The 17701-nt window shown below is 40.0% G+C and overlaps 2 protein-coding genes across 9 annotated transcripts in view; one reads left to right on the forward strand and one right to left on the reverse strand.

Annotated features, from left to right (window-relative positions):
• ryr3 (ryanodine receptor 3) overlaps positions 1-15649 on the forward strand; it is a 126631-nt gene extending 110982 nt beyond the window's left edge. For all 6 annotated transcript variants that reach the window (XM_016667980.1, XM_016667993.1, XM_016667983.1 and 3 more), the window contains 21 exons: positions 865-945; positions 1019-1107; positions 1191-1319; positions 1394-1498; positions 2262-2343; positions 2423-3705; positions 4645-4697; positions 4770-4932; positions 5444-5530; positions 5654-5851; positions 5942-6072; positions 6146-6188; positions 7049-7176; positions 7932-7992; positions 8085-8231; positions 12053-12187; positions 12500-12656; positions 12731-12795; positions 13874-13974; positions 14046-14097; positions 14794-15649. In XM_016667980.1, coding sequence (XP_016523466.1) covers positions 865-945; positions 1019-1107; positions 1191-1319; positions 1394-1498; positions 2262-2343; positions 2423-3705; positions 4645-4697; positions 4770-4932; positions 5444-5530; positions 5654-5851; positions 5942-6072; positions 6146-6188; positions 7049-7176; positions 7932-7992; positions 8085-8231; positions 12053-12187; positions 12500-12656; positions 12731-12795; positions 13874-13974; positions 14046-14097; positions 14794-14889 — 3386 coding nt within the window. In that variant the 3' untranslated portion in view covers positions 14890-15649. The remainder of the gene's footprint in view (positions 1-864; positions 946-1018; positions 1108-1190; positions 1320-1393; positions 1499-2261; positions 2344-2422; positions 3706-4644; positions 4698-4769; positions 4933-5443; positions 5531-5653; positions 5852-5941; positions 6073-6145; positions 6189-7048; positions 7177-7931; positions 7993-8084; positions 8232-12052; positions 12188-12499; positions 12657-12730; positions 12796-13873; positions 13975-14045; positions 14098-14793) is intronic.
• Positions 8160-17701, reverse strand: part of aven (apoptosis, caspase activation inhibitor) — a 44014-nt gene continuing 34472 nt past the window's right edge. Inside the window, exons 3-7 of one of the 3 annotated variants that reach the window (XM_016668020.1) lie at positions 17216-17286; positions 16984-17079; positions 16362-16641; positions 15818-15985; positions 8160-8247 (exon numbers count right to left, since the gene is read on the reverse strand). In XM_016668020.1, the coding sequence (XP_016523506.1) occupies positions 15849-15985; positions 16362-16641; positions 16984-17079; positions 17216-17286 (584 nt within the window). In that variant the 3' untranslated portion in view covers positions 8160-8247; positions 15818-15848. Of the gene's footprint in view, positions 8248-15571; positions 15986-16361; positions 16642-16983; positions 17080-17215; positions 17287-17701 lie in introns of those variants that run through there. The other 2 variants (XM_016668025.1, XM_007540362.2) reach the window with 2 other exon arrangements.

The following is a 17701-nucleotide window of genomic DNA, read 5'->3' on the forward strand; positions in this document are numbered from 1 at the left end:
CAAAGGGTAAAATAAGAGAAACTGATCATTCTTAGTGGCTTCTTAATTTTTTCCAGAGCTGCATCTTTAGTCTTTTGTGGCCATTTTCTTCCAGAACTTTGCTTCCATCTTTACACCCACCATGGAGATGCTGTTTTCACCAAGATGTGAAATTTTAGTTTGAAATTTTCTAGAAAAAACAATAGTTCTGAGCTCAAAAAGTTGAAAATATGCTTTAAATAAAGAACCAATATTTTTAGATGAATCTCAGAAACACTCTAGAAAAAAATTATTTCTGAGCTCCAAAGGTTTGAAAAAAAAAAGAAAAAAACTCCCAGAAATTTTGAGTTTAATCTCAGATATTATCTAGAAGAAGAAAGGAAGTTTCTGAGTTTGAAAAGTGAAAAATTTGTTAGAAAAAAGCTAATCCCAGACATTTTCTTAGGACAAAGAACAAAATAAAAGTAAAGTCAGAGAAACTAAAAAATAAATTTTTTCCAGAGCTGTATGTTTTGTCGTTTGCTCCACTGACAGATTTTCTTCCAGGATACGCTTCGTTTGCCTCCATCCATCATGAAGATACTAGCTGTGTCCGAATTCAGGGTCTGCATGCAGACCCTGAATTCGGACACAGCCATTGTTTTCACAAAGACGTAAAGTTTTAGTTTTCCTCCACCAGATTTTGGATATATGTTAAAAAAGTTTATTTTTCTAAAAACAGAAGAACGGGACATTTTATGTGTCGCTCTGTCAGATAAAATCCCAATCAAACTGAAATGTGACAAAATGGGTACAAAAACTTTTGCAAGGGACGATAGTTTTAAATAGTTTTAAATAAATGATTTAAAACTTTGGATCTGCATTAACGTGAAAATCTTTTTCAAGGCTCCAAGGTGCTTCAGAACGACGAATTCACCAAAGATCTGTTCCGCTTTTTGCAACTTCTCTGTGAGGGACACAACGGAGGTGAGGAGCGAGTTTAAAAACAGACGCACTGGAGCACAGAGTCACTTTTAAGTTAAACTTTTTCTTCCGTCAGATTTCCAGAACTTCCTGAGAACCCAAACTGGAAACACGACCACAGTGAACATCATCATCAGCACTGTGGACTACCTGCTCCGCCTCCAGGTGGCGCACGCGCTCACACCCTCCTCTTCATCACGCCTGTTTGTTCCTGTGATCATATCTGCTGCTCTTCGTCTCCCGTTTAGGAATCGATCAGTGATTTTTACTGGTATTATTCTGGGAAAGATGTAATTGATGAAACTGGGAAGCACAACTTCTCCAAAGCTTTATCTGTAGCCAAGCAGATTTTTAACTCGCTCACTGAGTACATTCAGGTAGGAGACTCATAAATAAAGTCAGGTATTGATGTTTTTATCGTGGATTTCATGGTGTTTTCTCTCACCTGCAGGGGCCTTGCATTGGAAACCAGCAGAGTTTAGCTCACAGCAGACTGTGGGATGCAGTCGTCGGCTTCCTGCATGTGTTTGCAAACATGCAAATGAAGCTTTCACAGGTTAACCCAAACTCAGGCTTTATTTTTGTCACAAATCACAAAAAACATCATGTGTATAATGTGTTGTAAAAGCCAACGATGTTCAGATTTGACTTCAAGTAATTAGTTTGTGAAAAAAGGAAGCAAACTGAAAACCGTCCTGAATGTAAGGACTCCAATCTAAGGAGCGACTAGAAAAAGTACTTAAGATACCAAAACCACCGACTACAATGATAATCTGCCTAAATCTTTGCCATGTAGCAAAGATCAATAAATCTATAATTACAGTTAACTGGTTTAAAAGAGAAAAAAAATTTGATTTTTATTTTCCTCTTTTAACCATTTTTTTCTGTTTAGGGTTTATGGTTGGATTTTTTTTTTGCTGTCATTTTTAGAAAAAACTGCAAGAACACAAAATCTGACCAGGCATTTTGGTCCAGTTTCTAGTGCAAATATCTTAGTTTTCTCTTATTTCTAGTGTTTTAACTTCTCAGCAACATGTAGGGTTTGTTTTAAGTAAATAAAACAAAAAAAATTAGCTACATTGAGATTATTTCACTAAAAATACAGGAATAGTGAAAGTGAAATAATCTGCCAATGGAACGTTTTCACCAATATTAAACATTTTAAAAATAAGCTCATATTTCTTGCTGAAAAGCTATTTGTAAGTTCATTTAATCTTATTTTAAGATTTTGTGTTTTCGCAGTAAATATCTGGTTAACTTCAGTAGCTCTGTTTTGTTGCAAGAACAGAAAAAAAATCTTAAAATGTTTTAATTTTAAGGATGCCAGTCAGATTGAGTTGTTGAAGGAACTGATGGATTTACAGAAGGACATGGTTGTCATGCTGCTGTCTCTCCTTGAGGGTAAGATGGTGAAAATGTTGTTTAATTTAATATAATTTTAAAGTCGTAAAGTAAGCAGAGTGGTTTGGTGCCTCTCCAGGAAACGTGGTGAACGGGACAATCGGGAAGCAGATGGTCGACACCCTGGTGGAGTCTTCCAGTAACGTGGAGATGATCCTGAAGTTCTTCGACATGTTCCTCAAACTGAAAGACCTCACCACGTCCGACAACTTTAAGGAGTACGACCCGGAATGCAAAGGCATTATTTCCAAGAAGGAGTTCCAGAAGTCGATGGAGAGCCAGAAGCAGTACAACCAGTCAGAAATCGAGTTCCTGCTGTCGTGCGCGGAGGCCGACGAGAACGACATGTTCAACTACAAGGAGTTTGTGGAGCGATTCCACGAGCCGGCCAAGGACATCGGGTTCAACGTGGCCGTGCTGCTGACCAACCTGTCCGAACACATGCCGCACGACACCCGGCTCGCCACCTTCCTGGACCTGGCCGAAAGCGTCCTCAGCTACTTCGAGCCGTACCTGGGGCGCATCGAGATCCTGGGCAGCGCCAAGCGAATCGAACGCGTTTACTTCGAGATCAGCGAGTCGAGCCGTGAGCAGTGGGAAAAGCCGCAGGTGAAGGAGTCCAAGCGGCAGTTCATCTTTGACGTGGTGAACGAGGGAGGAGAGAGCGAGAAGATGGAGATGTTTGTGAACTTCTGCGAGGACACCATCTTTGAGATGCAGCTGGCCTCGCAGATCTCCGAGCCGGACGCCGTGGAGCAGCCGGAGGAGGAGGAGGAGGAAGAGGTGCACAACATCCTGGAGGAGCTTTCTGGGGGAGACGCCGCCGCCCTGGAGTCCACCTCGGCGTTCACCACCGCCTGTCGTTCGGTCAAGAAGAGCCTCTCAGAAATCCGGCAGATCTTCACCATTAAAACGGCGCGCAAGCAGTTCAAGAAAATCAAGAAGCTGAGCATCAAGGAGCTGATCACCGGCTTCTTCTCCTTCTTCTGGATGATCTTCATCGGCTTCTTTAAGGGGATTATCAGCCTCGTGTTCGGTTTCTTCCACGTCATCTGGTCGTCCATGTTCGGCGGAGGGCTTGTTGAAGGAGCCAAGAACATAAAGGTGACGGACATCCTGGGCAACATGCCGGACCCGACGCAGTTCGGCATCCACGGCGACGTGGGGGAAGGAGACAAAGTGGAAGCCATGGAGTCGTCGGGCAGCTTGGACAAAGCCATGGCTCCTGCAGGAGACGCCACTGAGGTGGACGTGATGCTGGAGATGCTGACGCCTAAGAAGGAGGGAGGGAAACACGTGGAGCCCGGCCTGGGGGACGTGTCGGAGCTGAGCGGGGAGTCCTCCGCTGCAGACAGCAAGAAGGTGCTTCAGCTTCCTCTGTTCAACTGGGCCTCTCTGGAAAAATGAAAGAATTTAATCTCAGAATTAAAATCTGAATTTTAAGATTTCTGATTTTTTTAAAAAGTCAGAATTCAGATGAAAAAAATCTGGATAAAATAAGAACAATTCTGAGAAAAAAAACTGAAACAACGTGGAATTCTGAGCTTATGGTCAAAATTTTGAAAAAAATCCCCCTCAGAATTCTGACCAAAAAAAAAAAAACAGAAAAAAGTTAGAATCCTGAGAAAAAAATCTGAATAAAATAAAATAAAACTATTCTGAGAAAAAAATCTGGAAAAAGGTAAGAAATCTGAGATTAAAGTCAAAATTTTGGGGGGAAAAAACTCTCAGAATTCTGACCAAACAGAATTCTACAAAAAACATTGGAATTCTGAGAAAATAGTCAGAATTCTCAAAAGTTGGAATTCTGAGAAATAATTCAGAAAAAAAATCAGAAATCTGACAAAAAAGTTGGAATTCTGAAATTAAAGTCAGAATTTTGGGTAAAAAAAACAGCAACAAAAAAAACAAAACAACTCGCAATTCTGAGAAAAGAACTTGGAATTGACAAAAATTTGAATTCTAAGGAAAAAAATCAGAATTCAGTAAAAAAAAAAAAATTGAGAAAAAAAGTTTTAATTCTAAGAAAGCAGAATAAAATGAGATCAAAGTCAGAATTTTGAAAAAGAACTAGGAATTCTAAAATAAAAAAATCGGAATTCTAAGAAAAAAGTTGGAAATCTGACAAAAGGTTTGGAATTTTGAGGAAAAAAACCTGAAGTAAAAAAACAAAACAATTCTGAGAAAGAAATAGAAGTTGTAATTCTGAAAAAATACAGATGCTTTTCTCAGTTGCCCTCTTGTGTTTTGCTGTCCTGCTCAGACAGTAAATTTCCGTCGTCTAATAAAACTGTGTTGCAGAAAGCCGCTGCCAAGACGGCTGCTCCCTCTGAGAGTGAGACGGAAAAAGCAGAGTGAGTAAAGGAGTGAAGTAGAACTGAAGTCAGAGCGACGTCTCCCGTTTACACGTTTATTTATCGCTGCAGCACAGAGACCCGGGAGAAGGAGGACAAACCAAAGGAGGAGGAGGCGAAGGAACCAGCTGTGGAGGAGAAACCCAAACCCAGATCCAGTCAGCCTAAAGAGGCGTCTCCGGCCTTCATGTCAACCGTCTTCGCCATTCTTGACGTCTATCTGAATAAGATACTGGTGAGCGGAACTAAACTCAAAACGTTTCGCAGTCACAGATCAGCAGTTGGATCATCTGGAGCTCTTTAATGTTCAAACCAGGGAAGCTCATTCCAACCTCTTGTCTGCAGGATTTTATTCTTTGCACTGCAAAAACATTAAATCCTACCAAGTATTTTTGGTCAGTCTATGGATGCATTGGTGAGAACCATATGCAGCACTTTGATGCAGTTTTTTCAAGTTTTATTTCTTTCTTTCACGCAGAAATGGGATAATCTTTTTTATTCTAAACTTCTGTCTCTCTTAAGGATCCTGCATCATTTTGTTTCCTCTTATGTGTTTTAACCCTTCAAAAAAATCTCTTAAATTAAGAAACTTTGGTTAGCGCATTTCTACTCAAGTGAAGACGTTACAAAAAATCCATCTTCTGCGAATAAAAATAGAAGAAAATGAGGGAAACTTGAAGAGCATTATTATTATTGGATTGCTGTGAAGCAGCCGTTCTCGCCCATAACAAACGTTTTCATTGCAGAACTACCTGGCTCGTAACTTCTACAACCTCCGTTTCCTGGCTCTGTTTGTTTGCTTCGCCATCAACTTCATCCTGCTCTTTTACAAGGTAACGATTCCAAAAATCTCCCCAGGGTTTTTCACAGAACTGCAGGCTGAAATGCTGCTAATTTCCACAACATATTGAGGAGTTGAGATGAAACTCGTGGCATAAAACATGTCGTGTTTTTAGGTCACTGGTGAAGCTGAGGAAGAGGAGGAAGACGAGGAGAACCACTGGGGTGACGATGATGACGAGAACACGCTGTTTGACATGGACGAGTTTGTGCTGCAGGAGAGCACCGGGTACATGCTGCCGACGCTGCGCTTCCTGGCCATCTTCCACACCGTCATCTCGCTGCTCTGCCTGGTTGGCTACTACTGCCTGAAGGTGCAGATTTGCATCAAACCTCCAGCAGATCCAGCCGTTTGGGTTCGATTAGATGTGTTGGTTATTGCACTCTTTGTGTTTTGCTGTCAGGTTCCTCTGGTGGTGTTCAAGAGGGAGAAGGAGATCGCCAGGAAGCTGGAGTTTGACGGTTTATACATCACTGAGCAGCCGTCCGACGACGACATCAAGGGCCAGTGGGATCGACTCGTCATCAACACGCCGTACGTCAACCAAGACCTTTGTCGTTTCACTGACTTTAACTTCAGAGTTACAGCTATTTTTTCTGGATTTCAGATCTTTTCCCAACAACTACTGGGACAAGTTTATCAAGCGCAAGGTGAGTGTCCGGCTCAAACACACACACGGCATTTTGTCGAGACCCGTAGGAGTCAAACTACAATTTAAATGTTAGGTACGAGTTTGGTTCAGAGTCAAAATGTAAAGCTCTAAATAAGAGGTTTATTTAAAAAGGTTTTATTGATGTTTCCTGTTGTTGTTCCACAGCATTTATGACGCCCTAGACGGCTAGCTAACATCTGAGTTGGAAAATAACCCAGTCCTTGATGGTTTCTGGTTTTATTTGCTACTCTTTTACGTTAAACTCTTTTATGAAACTATAACAAAACACAAAATAAAATCTGTGGAAAGGCAACTAGACCTCAGCTATCAATGTAGCTTAGCTTGAAAGTTAGCTGGAAGACATAGAAAGAAGTTTTCTATTCTGCACAATATTCAACTAATTATTAAAAATGAACTTAGACACATTTGGACATTATTTATCTGGAGGACAGCAGAGCAGTTCAGCTGAAACGATTAATAACACAATGTCCACTAGATGGCAGCACAGCTCTATTGTACAACTTCTGACCCAAAGTAAACAAACATGATGATGGAGTCGTCAATATTACTGCATTAGTTATTATTGGCACATCACTGAATGAAACTGAAAGAAGAGTGAAGGATTCCTGACCTTTAAATAGGAGGAGATGAGTTTCTGACGTTACAGGAGAAAGGAAAGGTTGGAATAAATTAAGACTACAACCCTACCCTCTCAACCGAAAGTGTATTGCTGTAATTTTATTTGTAACTTGGCACATTCAATATATACAAAGCCATCAGGAAATATTTAAATGAATATTTGTTCAGCTGTCCTTAGCTTGATTTGAGTAATAATCTGTACTTCCTCTGTGCATGTAGGTGATCAACAAATATGGCGACATGTATGGGGCGGAGCGCATCGCTGAGCTTTTGGGTCTGGATAAGAGCGCTCTGGACTTTGACCCCACCGTGGAGACGGTGGAGAAGGAGGCGTCCCTGCTGTCCTGGTGAGACGATTCAGTCCTTATAATACAAGAAAAAGCAAAAAACAGACTCATGTCGTATTAGAAAACAATAGAAATCTCCTTTATTGTCCCTCAGTGGAAAATGGAAGCATGCAGTTTACCAAAAAATAAAAAATAAGAGCAACCTGTGGAGTAAGGGCAAATCTACAGCAGTTATCAACATAGATGTGCGCATATATTTGTGCTTAAAAACAACACACTACAAGAAATAAAAAAGAAATAACAACAGGAATGTAAACACTTGAGTTTGTTCTCACAGCTGCTGGAGGAAGGTGATAATGCTATATAAATTAAATAAATCAGAATCATAATTAAATGCCAACTTATTTTAGTAACTCAATTCAGAGTTGATTTAATTACAGCCTTCATTTCTGGTAATTATGAAGATTTTCTTCTTACAGCCAATGAAACCACGGCATAGAAGATTAGAATATTTTAAAAAAAAATCAGAAATGTGGATTATTTATAACAAATAAACCATATCCAATACATGCTAGTTATTTATTAGCTTCAAAATTAATTTGGACTGATGGTAGATGCTGTTTTGTCTCCTCCATTATTGACATATTTTCACATCACCAGCAGATTTTAAAACGCTATTTTTCAAGTCCAATGTATTCTATTCAGTAATTATGTGATTTTTATTATATTGTCAGGTTTTCCAGTCCAGAATCTGTTTTGTAAAATAAACTCTGCTGGTTTGATATTTCTAAAATAAACATTTTCCTCCCCAACAGGCTGAGCTCTATTGACACAAAGTACCACATCTGGAAACTAGGAGTGGTTTTGACCGACAACGTGAGTTTATTCATCGGTGTAAAGCAACATCACAGGAGCCAGGATGGATGTTTTCCTCTAAATTCAGGCTTCTGTCCGTCTCTGTCCTCCAGTACTTCCTGTATCTCATCTGGTACACCACCATGTCCATCTTTGGACACTTCAACAACTTCTTCTTTGCTGCACATCTGCTGGACATCGCCATGGGCTTCAAGACGCTGCGCACCATCCTGTCCTCCGTCACTCACAACGGCAAGCAGGTGAGGGCGTCGGCCACTAGAGGGAGCCAAAGTGTTTGTAAATGTTTTACTGGACGCCATTATGACAGAAAATAAGGTCTAATTCAGTGTTTTTCAACCTTTTTTGAGCCAAGGTACATTGTTTTAATTTAAAAAATCACGAGGCACACCACCAACCAAAATGTAAACAAAGATACTCTGTAGCCGCTTATATTACATATATTAGTCATTCTTATCAAAGTGTCTTGAATAGGAATCAAATAAACACAAAAATCTATTTTTTATCATATTTTACATTTCTTATTTCAAATTGCACGTAACATGTCCACTTCAAAAATACACCTGAACAGGGCCACAACACTGTGGTGTGTGATGCATGAATGTAGTAACATCATGAATGTTGTAACATTCATGCATCACTAATTCTCTTGTTTTAATATAAAATGCTCTCTACCTACTGCCATCTAGTGGTAATAAAATTACATGATTACGCCACTAGTCACTACTACAGCAAAGACACTCAAAGATGGCGTTATTTACAGATAATTAATTTTTCAAAAAATCTTTTAAGACCAACTACCGTATTTTCCAGACTATGAGCGCACCATACTATAAATTGTACCTTTAATTTTTTGAAACCCCCCACTCCCACCCCTGAAAACTTACATAATATCAGCCGCGCCGGGCTCCAGGCCGCTGGTATCTCTGCCGCTCCCGGTTTCCCATAAGGAGCCAGCAGAGGGCTGCGTCCTAATAACTGCTGGATATATTAAGGACGCAGTTCTCCGTCTCCAAATCCGGTTTTGTTCACGCCGAGTTTACATGCAGCGGCTCTATTTCCCTCCTGCAGTGCCAGATCGATACTCCTCAACTTAGAAGCTGCATCATATGAGTTTGAAAACATTTCTCCGTCATGCCTGCTGCTAGCATGCGCTTGTTCTAAATGAAAATTAGCGCGTTCTTCTTTGATTTCCTATTTTGACTTCCAATGATTCACTTCCTGCTAGAGAGCCCCCTGGTGGTTGAAGAAAAATCCACAGAAAAGCCGCATGTTCAAAAGTTTAGGAAAAAAGTAGCAGCTTATAGTCCGGAAAATACGGGAGGTGAAATTGGATAATTTCCACGGGACACCTGACGATCACTCACGGTACATTAGTGTGCCGCGGCACAGCGGTTGAAAAACACTGGACTAAACTAAAAGAAAATTGATGAAGAACAAAATGACATGATTAAAAAGAATAAAGTAATTTGATTTATTGAAGATTTAAGACTTGTACAGCATCAAGAATGTCGCTAAACCAAAGCAGCTGGATGGAAATAAATGACTTTTTATTCATCCAGGTTCAAACTAAGAAAATTAGGCATTTACATAACATTTACATTGGAACAGTTCAAACTTCTTACTGAGATTAATTTAGTGACTGAAAAAACCTCATAACTTGGATGGACTGTTTTTAAATGAGGTTGATCTGCGGAGGCTCATAAATTCACACCTGAGGAATAATAATAAACTGTAAAGAAAATATTAAAAACAGTGACACAGTTAACATTCAGTTCTGTTTATTTACAAAGTGTCAATTCACAAAACATCATCTCAAAAATAAATATGAGCCCGGTCAGTAAACATTACAGTCGGTTTATAATTCAGTTAGAAGTCTTTAATCTGAGGAAACCCAGCAGTTTGTGTCGAGTTGCAGCGAAACATTGGAGAGTAGAAGGAAAAAGTGGGAGAATTGGTCAGTTTATTCACATGGTGTCTGCTTCACAGCCTCTGAAGAGTGGACTCAGTGCACAGAAAGCGTATTTACTTTTTTAAACTTTGTTTTTATGCGGAATGAACCAAAACATTAAGGTTAGGGCCAAACCAAGCAACAGCCAGTCCCAGAAAAAGAAAAACATTCGGTTAAAGTCAACCAGAGGAGGGTGGTTCTTTTTTGGGGCAACATTTCGGCCTCAGGACATTTGAAAAAAAAAGTATTAATGTTTTAAGTTTTAAATATTGTGTTACAACACTGACATGTTTAACAATAATAAATGAATAATGGGCAAGCTCAGGATTGGATAAATTAATAATTACAGGTCTGAATGTGTTCCACCCTGTTATGAACATTTACATATAGGCCACAAGTAGTTAAACATGTAAATTTTGAAAAACAATGACTTTCTTAAAGAGTGTGCCCCTTTTACTATATATGTTTTATTTTTGAAATTCTAACATCATGTAGTTACGAATTATTTATGTCTGTAAAGAAAAAAACTGTTTTTTTACTCATTACTGACGGCATTGAAAATATTGGTAATTTTAAAAACTTATACCAATATTTGCATTTATTGGTCTTCGACTTCCAAAATGGCACAGAAAAATGCAGAGTGCTTCTGTTTGTTTCTGTAACAATATTTAATAAAAACCTGTGTGGAATGGAAAATCAGTGTCTTCGATTCTAAAATCTGACGATTTTCATCATTGGTTGCAGGATTGCCTCTTTCAAGATAAGAAAATGTACAGAGATGGTGACAGTTGAAGCTTACGTTGTTTTCCATGGTTAAATTCACTTCAAAACCAGTTGATGTCACTTACATTAAATGGTTTTTATGGAATTTTAGACTTTTCTAAGGCAAAAAGGAAAAATCCTAACAGGGTGGAAAGTTAGTGCTGGGACATGTATAATATGAGGAAATATCAAATAGGAAAAATAGTTTCAACAGATTCAATGCATATTAAAATTATGTTTAGTCCAGTCAATCAACTTATTGAAGAAAAACATAAAAAAATATGTTTTATAGTTTAAACTTCATGATGAAGTCTATTACATTGCACTGGGGATGCAATGAAACTGAACATGTTGGTCACCAAAAAGGTGTGTAAAGAACAAAATAATATTTAAAAAGCAGTTAATTTATATTTGAATAACGGCAAACATATAAATATAATTAAAATACTTTATTGTGAATATTTGGCACATTTTACAAAAAAATAATTGTAAGCAAAACATGGGGACATGGAATGTTGCCGCAAAAAAAGAATCACCCAGGAGCAAAAAATCAACAATTAACTGCTGCAAGTCTTTGACTATAAAACAATTCCGTTTTTCCCAACATCTCTCTCCTTTCTCCTGATGGAGACGTATTGAAAAAGTCCATATCATGGATAATGTTTATAATATAAATGGAGCCAACATTTAGTAACCGCCTTCTTGCTTGGAACCAGAAATATCTTCAATATGTATGTGTCACTTTTACGGACTCCTTCAGGAAGGACCGGGTCCTTTCTGACCGGGTCCTTTCTGACCGGGTCCTTTCTGACCGGGTCCTTTCTGACCGGGTCCTTTCTGACCGGGTCCTTTCTGACCGGGTCATTTCTGACCGGGTCATTTCTGACCGGGTCCTTCCTGAAGGACCCTCTCGGTCCCTGAACAAACTAAAGTTATTTAGTTTATTTCTTAGATTTCCTCTCATCATTCCAGAAGGCAGTTCGATTTTAGACGTACAGCATGCAATTATTTTGGTGTCCAAAAGATATTATGACTTGTTGAATACAAAGAAAGGAAAAATGATTTAAATACTTCACATTTTAATTCAAAATGTCACATGCAGCAATGAATTGTGGGTAAAAGACTTCACCGAAGTCCACCAGGATGTAAGCTTAGCTGGTGTGTGGATAAAAGCGAGAATCTTTAATTGTATCCTGGTTTTGACAGGGAGCAAAAATAGGAGAAGTATGATCTCTGTTTTTAATCTCAACTGAACTTCCTGTTAGTAAACAGCAGTCCAGCCTTGAATGTGTGAATAGTTTTTTCACCTGGACAGAATATTTGTAAAGGAAGTTTAATGGTTCCCCTCAGCTTGTGCTGACCGTCGGTCTGCTGGCCGTGGTCGTCTACCTCTACACTGTGGTGGCCTTCAACTTCTTCAGAAAGTTCTACAACAAGAGCGAGGACGAAGACGAGCCCGACATGAAGTGTGACGACATGATGACGGTACGTCTAACCTCCGTTTGTTTAGGACAAAGAAAAGGCATGAAATTGGAAAATAACTTCACTTTGTTTCCAGCTGAAAGAGATTCCTCTGGCTTTTATTCTGAGCCGATGACGATCAGGTCCTATTGGCCTTGATCGCGGCACGAAGACACGACTGAGCAGAAAGAATGATTCTTAAGCTTTTAATTCCTTTAGAATACCTTGACAGTTTCCATCGCAATCGCGCTTAACGTAAATTCATGACATAAACGTAATGCTGTCTCCATCAAAATAATGAAAGTTTCAATGATTTTGTCCTTTAACTGGTTTCAGTGCTACTTGTTCCACATGTATGTGGGCGTGAGAGCCGGCGGAGGCATCGGAGACGAGCTGGAGGACCCGGCCGGAGATCCCTACGAACTCTACCGCATCCTGTTTGACATCACCTTCTTCTTCTTCGTCATCGTCATCCTGCTGGCCATCATTCAGGGTAAGTATTTACTCCCGATCAGAGCAGATCCAGAAGTACTCCCTGACTGATCAGAACTCCCCAACCTGCCGTAGGTTTGATCATCGACGCCTTTGGGGAGCTGAGAGACCAGCAGGAGCAGGTCAAGGAGGACATGGAGGTAAGACTCGCGTCTCACCTGTGAAACCTTGAAACTCCTCTAAAAATGCTCAGAACTGCATATTTTAATAACTCAAACACACAGTGGACGCCATCTTGGCACTAAAACCAAAACTAGCATCTACAGGCTTCCTTGTTTCTTGGAAGTCCAAAGAAAATTAATGACACTCCTGGATTTTCTGGTGTGTAGGTCAGAGTTTTAATCTGATTCTTTTATTTTTAATTACAGTCTTGTTCTAAGTTTTTGGTTCTGCATTTCAGAAAACTTGTTAAGCCTGAGTCGCTACGGCTGTCATTCGTCCAGCCGGCTGCCATGTTTTTGAGTTAAAAAATGTTTAAAGTTGGCAGGAAATTTTAAAATATCACTTGGTAGCTTTGTGTTATTGGGAGGCTGGAAAATTAATACCTAAAGTCTTTAAAAAGGCAATAATAAATAATGTTAAGCCTGGAGGCCCGCCAGGCTTATAATGCACTGCGGGAAAGTCTGGTAGGTATTTCAGTTTCTCTAACTGCATTTTCTCCCCCCCAAATATTTTAGAAATGCAGAACCAAAAACTTAGAACAAGACTGTAATTAAAAATAAAAGAATCACATTGAATTACATTTACAACTTTAGGCTTTTTCAGAATAAAAGTCTAAACACAAATTCAGCTGTTTTTTAGTTAAACAGTTTGGGGTATAGTCTAAATGAATATTTTTTTATTTTTCTTCTTGCTGGATGATAAATTGTCCCAGTAATTATCGCGATAAACAAAAATATTGTTGTTTTTGGACCATTTTAAAGTAATATAATAAGACAAACAACACTTAGCACTGGGAAATATTTTAATATCCAAAATGAAACGATAAACAGCAGAAATAAAAACCACCTACAACCAAAACCATGATTAAAATGGGTTATAATGTCTCAATAAGCAAAACTGCATTTCAAAAAATACTGCAATGGAAATTAGCGATTAATTTATTGCTAATTACTCACAAAATAAAAGTGAGGATACAGAGAATATATACGTAAATGTACTTAAAAGTTCTAACAGTTTCTAAAATCCAAATATGTAATTCCCGATTGTTTCCGTCAGACCAAATGCTTCATCTGCGGCATCGGGAACGACTACTTTGATCGGACGCCTCACGGGTTTGAAACTCACACCCTGCAAGAGCACAACCTGGCCAACTACCTGTAAGAGCAGCAACACACTTAAACTCTGAGTACTTTAGGCATTTTAAATAACTCCTGCCCTCCTTGTGCAGGTTCTTCTTGATGTACCTAATCAACAAGGATGAGACTGAACACACGGGTCAGGTACGTGAAAACCTCCACGTCTGTTGGTGCCTCTGCACACTAAGACAGCAGAGGACGGACAGGAAGCTCCGGCTCCAGGTCTTTACTTATGCAACATTTCAAGTGGGCTGGAATGTTGCAGGGGAATGAAGCAACGCGTGGGCTCGCTTTGACAATTTCGGTGCACCTGAGGTTTAAGTTGCTTTTATTTGATATGCAGCTACTGTCAGTCTAAGCCAGCGGTGTCCAAAATGAGGTTAGGGGGCCATTTGTGGCCTCAACTACAGGATCCAGTTTGGACAGTTTTTGTTTTGGGCCAAATCCAGATCATGAACGCTCTTAAAGGGCCGGTTGTGCCAGAATGTATTGATAAAAAACATGTTCACTAACTGTTAAAATATCATTGAATCCTTAAATAATACTATTGAACAGCTTTTGGGAAAAATGTCTTGAATAATCTGCCAGTGGAACGAGCCTCTATTTGTAGCTACAAAGTTACTTTTAAGTTAGTTCACTTGAAATAAGACAAAACTAAGATATTTGCGTTTTTGCAGCGTACACACTGTGCTTTGACCGACCTGTTTTGTTTAGCTTAATGCGCCGGAAAATACGGCATTGATCAGATAAAATAAAAAAGTCAGTAAAGTTTTACACCACTGGTTTCTCGCCTTGCTGAATTTTTCATCCCAACCGGACGTTTCCCGTTTCCTCTTCCAGGAGTCGTACGTGTGGAAGATGTACCAGGAGAGATGCTGGGACTTCTTCCCTGCAGGAGACTGCTTCCGCAAGCAATACGAGGACCAGCTGGGCTAGGAGGGGGGCGGTCTGCCCCTCCCCTACTTGACGTCGCCCTGTTACCAGAACCTGAACGCATTTTGAATTCTACCGCTCACTGGACGCTCCGGATTTGTGCGTCCAGTGAGCGGTAGACGCCGACGGCTCATTTATGCAAAGCCCTTTGTTTTGATTCTGACTCACATTGCCTTTCCCACCTGCTTAAACCCACCATGTGTTGTGTGTAGACATCTGAAACACGGCTAAGGGTTACAGCATGACGACTGAATGTCCGTAAATGCACAATTTCTCGTCAACCTGAGTGGACGTTTGCTCCTGGAATGGATCAGTGCTGATTGAGTTAAATGATTTGCCTTTTCAACGCTGGCTCGAGCGTGTAACGAAACGAACGTGGTTCCTTCAGGACCAGAGCCGAATCTGTTAGGTGTCTATCAAGTGCCAACGTGCCTTTGGAAGAATTAACTATGCAAAAACGAGTCTTTGTTCCTCTTAACACAAGCAGTGCTCTAGTTCTGGTCTTAATCACATCGGTTTTTTGGCTTTTAAATGAACAAAAAAAAAAACATTTGTTGTATAAATCTAGACATTTCTTGTGTAAATGTTGCTTAGTTAGGTTGTGTTCCTACTCTGTGGTGTCCTGCCCACCCTGCACTTCTTCTCCACAGTAGACGAACCCCACAACAGAGGAGAGTTATGAAACTTGGTTCAATGATTTATTGGCTGAAACTGTGCGGCCATTTGTACGTATGTAGGAGGAAAATAATAAACTGATGCAATATGATATATTGTGTCCTCTGTAGCCTGTTTGACCATCAATCTCTGGCAGAGAAACGTACGGTACTGAACACAGGTTGGGACGCCCTGACTTCGGAAACATACCGGCTGTCTTCAGCCAAAGAAATGCAAGACATTCCTGCAAACCTCACAGCAGATGGTCCCGTTTTACCTCCAGTCTTTAAACTGCATCTTCTTCATGGTCAGGAGATCATGCTGTCCAGCCAGTCCTCCAGGTCCTCCTCAGTCATCGCCTCTTTGACCTCCGCAGCCTTAGGAGGGGCTACATCCTCGTCTAAAGCTTTTTCTTCCGATGCAACTTCCTTCACTTCTTCAAACCCTTCAGAAGAAAATATTAAGGTAGAAGGAAGTTTGAGTCCACACAAGATTAAAGCATCTCGGTAACATTTCATATACAGGGCTGGGCGATAAATATTCAAAAACCAAAAATAGATTTAAGTTAAACTTTGACATCAGCACACGCAGAGCCGTCATCTTGATTTTCAGCTTCTAATTATTTGGACTTTGAATTAAGTTTTACTCTACAACATAATATCAGGGCTAAGTTGATTTTATTTTTTAAATTCTGAGAATAAAATTCTAATAGTGAAAGAACTAAGGACACACAAAAATAATTATCTGTAAAAATTTAACAAATAATGCTTAAAAAATCATCAGTAGCATCAACCTGCAGAACAGGCGGTAATAAAACTTGCCTTTCTCTGGAGATCGTCTCTCCTCGTTTGGACTGCAGCTCAGCTGATGTCCTGCATCATCTGACCCGGGTTTCTGTAAACCAAGTAGCTCATCCAGCTCTTCATCACCCTCCTCCTCCTCCTCAGGCTTAACAGCCACAGAGGAAACCTGGGAGTTCAAACCCACTGCTGGTTTCTGACCGGTACCGAGGCCTTTAAAGGCAGCAGACGGAGGAGGAAATTTGGGTACTTCCTGTTTAGGTGTGAGGCTCACAGCTGGCAGCTCTGCTGGTGCTGAGACCTGAAACATGAAGACAAAGAGTAAATACCTTAAAGAAATTATTTAAAAACACAGATCAGGATAACTGGAAGTAATTTTCCACCTTTCTAAACTTACAGCCACAGTTAAAAACAAATAGTAACTGCACACCATGTTCTTACAGAGCTATGCTAACGATGGCTAAGAAAAGGAAAAACATCATCTTAGAAGCAGCTTCTCATAAAGGTTATTTAATTCCCTTTATACACTTGTTTTAAATGTCAAAGACAGAAATACCTTTAAGTGATAACCTAATTTTCTTTTACGCCACAACTTTATTTCAACCACTTCAATTCCACCTGAGACGTAAGAAAAAGCTCCAACCTGAACCAGTTCAGCTTCCAGATTCAGTCTCCGATGGAGAGGAACTTGTTGGAGACTCTGGGCGAGAGCAGGAAGGTCCAAAACCACCGGCGACATCTGAAGATTAAAAAATAAAGAAAATCAAACGCCTCTGAAAGGAAAAGGCAGCACAAAGACTCAAAGCAGCCATAAAACAGAAATCATGAAAAGGTTTTAACACCCTGATTTAGGTTAATGAAAGTGAAAGTTTGACCTGATTGGCTGTGAATGGATCCGTCTCCCAGTCCTTCTCTTCTGCAAACCGGAACTGACTGAACGAATCCCCTGGAAGACGAACAGAAATAACTTCATGAGCATCTGTTTCAATTTATTCGTCACTTTGCTGCAAAAATATCTGAAAACGTTTCGGAAGTCAATCAGCATCTGTGTGTGAGCTGTTGGAGAGCTACAGCAGCTCCAACTTTTCACAACATTAACAGCAATAGCTCTGGTGTGCAACACTCCACAGACACCGAGAATGTGTTATTAATAAACAGAGTCAGGGTGCTAAAACTCATAAAAAATAACAGAAAACTTGTGGTGTTTGAACGAGACACCGCTGCAGCAGAAAGCTCAGAGTGAAATCACAACATCCAGCACAACAAGGACACAGTGTCAGGTGTGAAGCACCACTCTGCCCGCTTCGTGCATGTGGTTATCGCTGCAGCGCTGCAGAAGGATGTCACTTTGGGAGGAATAA

This window comes from Poecilia formosa, unplaced genomic scaffold (assembly GCF_000485575.1).
Source record: "Poecilia formosa unplaced genomic scaffold, Poecilia_formosa-5.1.2 Scaffold1, whole genome shotgun sequence".
Classification (NCBI taxonomy): domain Eukaryota; kingdom Metazoa; phylum Chordata; class Actinopteri; order Cyprinodontiformes; family Poeciliidae; genus Poecilia; species Poecilia formosa.